The sequence below is a fragment of the Pipistrellus kuhlii genome, unplaced genomic scaffold, assembly GCF_014108245.1.
Source record: "Pipistrellus kuhlii isolate mPipKuh1 unplaced genomic scaffold, mPipKuh1.p scaffold_m20_p_1, whole genome shotgun sequence".
Taxonomy (NCBI): Eukaryota; Metazoa; Chordata; class Mammalia; order Chiroptera; family Vespertilionidae; genus Pipistrellus; species Pipistrellus kuhlii.
In genome coordinates, this window is record NW_023425404.1 from 152,410,258 (window position 1) to 152,414,208 (window position 3,951).

Sequence of the window (3,951 nt, forward strand, 5' to 3'; positions counted from 1 at the left end):
AGATATTATCAGGAAAATCTATAACATCTACCATTGAAATCAATACCTTACTATTCAAATTAAGTTTGGTTGCTAATTTTGATTTTCTGATCTCATAAAATTTTTGGAGATATATTAATCAGTTAGAATTGAACCAGAACTGACACAGATGTTACAATTAGCAGAAAGTAAATTAAAAGTATTCTAACTGTAGTTAATGTGTTAAAAAATTAAGTAAATATCCAAAAACTCCAATTGTACTTCTTGGAAGAAACTATCATGTATGAGGTGAAACATACACTGGATGAATTAGCAGGTTAGACAATGGAGAAGAAAAAGATTAGTAAACTTGAAGATAAAGCAATAGAAATCTAAAAGAACCATAGGAAGAAAAGATAATTATAATAATGAGTAGAGCATCAGTGATCTGTAGAACAACTCCAATATATGTGATTGGATTCCCTAAGGCAGAGAAATATATATTATATATATTATATATTATATATAATACATATAATACATATAATACATATAATACATATAATACATATTATATATTATATATTATATATTATATATTATATATTATATATTACATATTACATATTATATATTATATATATTATCCTGTTTCCCCGAAAATAAGACAGTGTTTTATATTAATTTTTGCTCCCAAAAATGTCCTAGATCTTATTTTCAGGGGATGCGCTAGATCTTATTTTTCCATGCGCTATGTCTTATTTTCAGAGAAAAACGGTATATATTAAAATATATATATATATATATATATATATATATATATATATATATATTCCCAAAGTTTTATGAAATCTATAAATCTAATGGTTTCATGAGCACCAAGCACAGAAAATAATACGCCAAGAAATGTCATTATGAAACTAACCAAAACCATTGATAAAGAGAAACAAACTTAAAGGCAGTGAAAGAAAATAGACATTGATAAAAATAAGGATGACCATGATGTTCACACCTGAAATCATACAAGAGAAGATGGTGAAGCAATACATCTAGGGCCTAAAATTTAAATAAATAAATAAACTCATTACAATTCTATATTCAGATATTAAGAGGAAATACTTCAGACAGTCAAAAGGAGAAATGATTCCTTTTCAGTGTACGTGCACTACAAGAAACGTTTAAGGAAATCTTACAAACAGAAAGGAAATAACAGAAAAGTGCATCCACATTGTATTAATAGAATGGAAAGCGCCGGTAATAGTCATTACGTGGGTAAACATGTGATTTTGTTAAAAACAAAACAAACAAACAAAAAAAAAAACCTCCCTTAAAAGATGACTGAGTCGGAGGGCGAGGGGGTGGGGTGGTAGGTGGCACCAGTTAAAGGACAACGGGCCGCCTCGAGCTGCTGCAGGTGCAGCCCAGGTGGGAGCTGCGCCTGCGCCTTAGACTCTGGAGTCCCCGCGTGCCCCCTCCCTGCCCCCCCACTCTCCAACCCCCTCCCCCCACAATTATCACCTGGAAACGGCGCGGCCGAGCCCACCGACCGACCGCTTTCATGGCAGCCCCGACCGCGGGGCCCTTGGTCGGGGGGGTGGTCCAGGAGACCAACTCCTCTCGCTTTCTGGTGTTCAACCCCAAGACGGCGGAGCTGCTGGGTCAGCACCAGGTGAAGATATCCCAGGAGCTCCCCCAGGAGGAATGGGTGGAGCAGGACCCGAAGGAGATCATCCAGTCCGTGTACATGTCCATCGAGAAGACGTGCGAGCAGCTCAGCCAGCTGGACATCGACGTCTCCAACATCAAGGCCATCGGCATCAGCAACCAGCGGGAGACCACCGTGGTCTGGGACAAGCTGACCGGGGAGCCGCTCTACAACGCCATCGCTTGGCTGGACCTCAGGACCCAGTCCACCGTGGAGAAACTGAGTCAGAAGATCCCGGGCAACAACAACTTCGTCAAGTCCAAGACGGGCCTGCCCCTGAGCACCTACTTTAGCGCCGTCAAACTGCGCTGGCTGCTGGACAACGTGGAAACCGTCCAGGCGGCTGTCAAGGAAGGGAGGGCGCTCTTCGGCACCGTCGACTCCTGGCTCATCTGGAACCTGACCGGCGGCGCCCAGGGCGGCGTCCACTGCACAGACGTGACCAACGCGAGCAGGACGATGCTGTTCAACATCCACTCCCTGGAGTGGGACAAAGAGCTCTGTGCCTTTTTTGAGATCCCCATGAGCATCCTTCCGAGCGTCTGCAGCTCTTCTGAGATCTATGGCCAAGTAAAAGCTGGGGCCCTGGAAGGGGTGGCCATCTCTGGGTGCCTGGGGGACCAGTCTGCTGCGCTGGTGGGACAGATGTGCTTCCAGGAAGGGCAGGCCAAGAACACGTATGGAGCAGGCTGCTTCTTACTGTGCAACACAGGCCACAAGTGTGTGTTTTCGGACCACGGCCTGGTGACCACCGTGGCTTACAAATTAGGCAAAGACAAGCCTGTATGTTACGCCCTGGAAGGTTCGGTGGCTATAGCCGGGGAGGTGATCCGCTGGCTGAAAGACAACCTTGGAATTATAGACACCTCAGAAGACATCGAAGAACTTGCTAGAGAAGCGGGTACCTCGTTCGGCTGCTACTTCATCCCAGCCTTTTCGGGGTTGTATGCGCCTCACTGGGATCCCAGTGCAAGAGGGATCATCTGCGGGCTCACTCAGTTCACCAATAAAAGTCACATTGCTTTTGCTGCCTTAGAAGCTGTCTGTTTCCAAACCCGAGAGATTTTGGATGCCATGAACCGTGACTGTGGCATTCCACTCAGACATCTGCAGGTGGATGGGAAAATGACCAAAAACAAAATTCTCATGCAACTGCAAGCAGACATTCTGAAGATTCCAGTAATCAAGCCCACTGTCGCTGACACAACAGCACTGGGAGCCGCCATAGCAGCAGGAGCTGCCGAAGGGGTGGGCCTCTGGAGTCTTAAACCCGAGGATTTGTCAGCCGTCCTGGTGGATCAGATTGAGCCCCAGATCAACGCCATGGAAAGCGAAAGCCGCTATTCAACCTGGAAGAAAGCTACCGCGAAGTCCATGGGTTGGATTACAACTCAGGCTACTGAAAGCACTGTTTCCCCTGCCTTCTCTAGTCTGCCCTTGGGCTTTTTCATAGTGAGTAGCCTGCTGATGCTAATTGGAGCAAGGTACATCTCCAGTATGTCGGACTAACACCAGGCATGAGCCCTTCAAACGAGGAAAGAATTCGCAATTCTCTCTCTTAGCTTGATGACACCATCACAGACTGTGCTCATTTGTAAACCTCTGGCTACATGACTTATGAGAACCCTACAGTAGACCTGTGACTTGAAGTAAATAAATTACCGCAAAAATCACTATAGAAATATTTGGTGTGTTTCTTAATGTTGACATTTAAGGTTGGGCCAGCCACGTTGGGGGGTTAACCCTCTCCATTGTCATAAAAATTCTGCTCCTTGCCTTCTAGAATAAAGACTATTCATATTCTCTTTGAATATTCTTCCTGAATGCATCAGACACTTTCTAACACGATGGAGCAGGATTTGGTTATTTGTGCTACACACACTTGATTAAGAGATATTAACCAACTTCACAGAACTCAGGGATTGTTTTTAATAGACACCAAAAGTCTTATGTTGTGCATAGTAGGGAAACTACATTATTTTTACTGAATGTTTAGTGGAAACATAAATTCTTACAATAGAAATTTAGTATTTTGATAGATTAGACATTTTCCTGGAAAATATTTGCCAAATTAAAATGCTTCAGACATTTTACATAGTCTCACTTCTTGCACTGATTAGAGTAGTCTAATTATAAAATAAGCTTATACGAAGAGTAGTCTTAAGTGGACTCCTACATACATAAATATTTTAGTGTAAACATGTGTGTGTGTGTGTGTGTGTGTGTGTGTGTGTATTTGGGGCAATGTGTATGCATATTACTTACCAGGAGAAACTTCTTTTTAAAGA

At 43.1% G+C, this 3,951-nt stretch overlaps 1 protein-coding gene across 1 annotated transcript; it reads left to right on the top strand.

Annotated features, from left to right (window-relative positions):
* Positions 1–1,516: 1,516 nt before the first annotated feature.
* On the top strand, positions 1,517–3,172 carry GK2 (glycerol kinase 2). The gene has a single exon (XM_036420224.1). It carries the CDS (start codon positions 1,517–1,519, stop codon positions 3,170–3,172), a length of 1,656 nt encoding a protein of 551 aa, XP_036276117.1.
* The last annotated feature ends 779 nt before the right edge of the window (positions 3,173–3,951 follow it).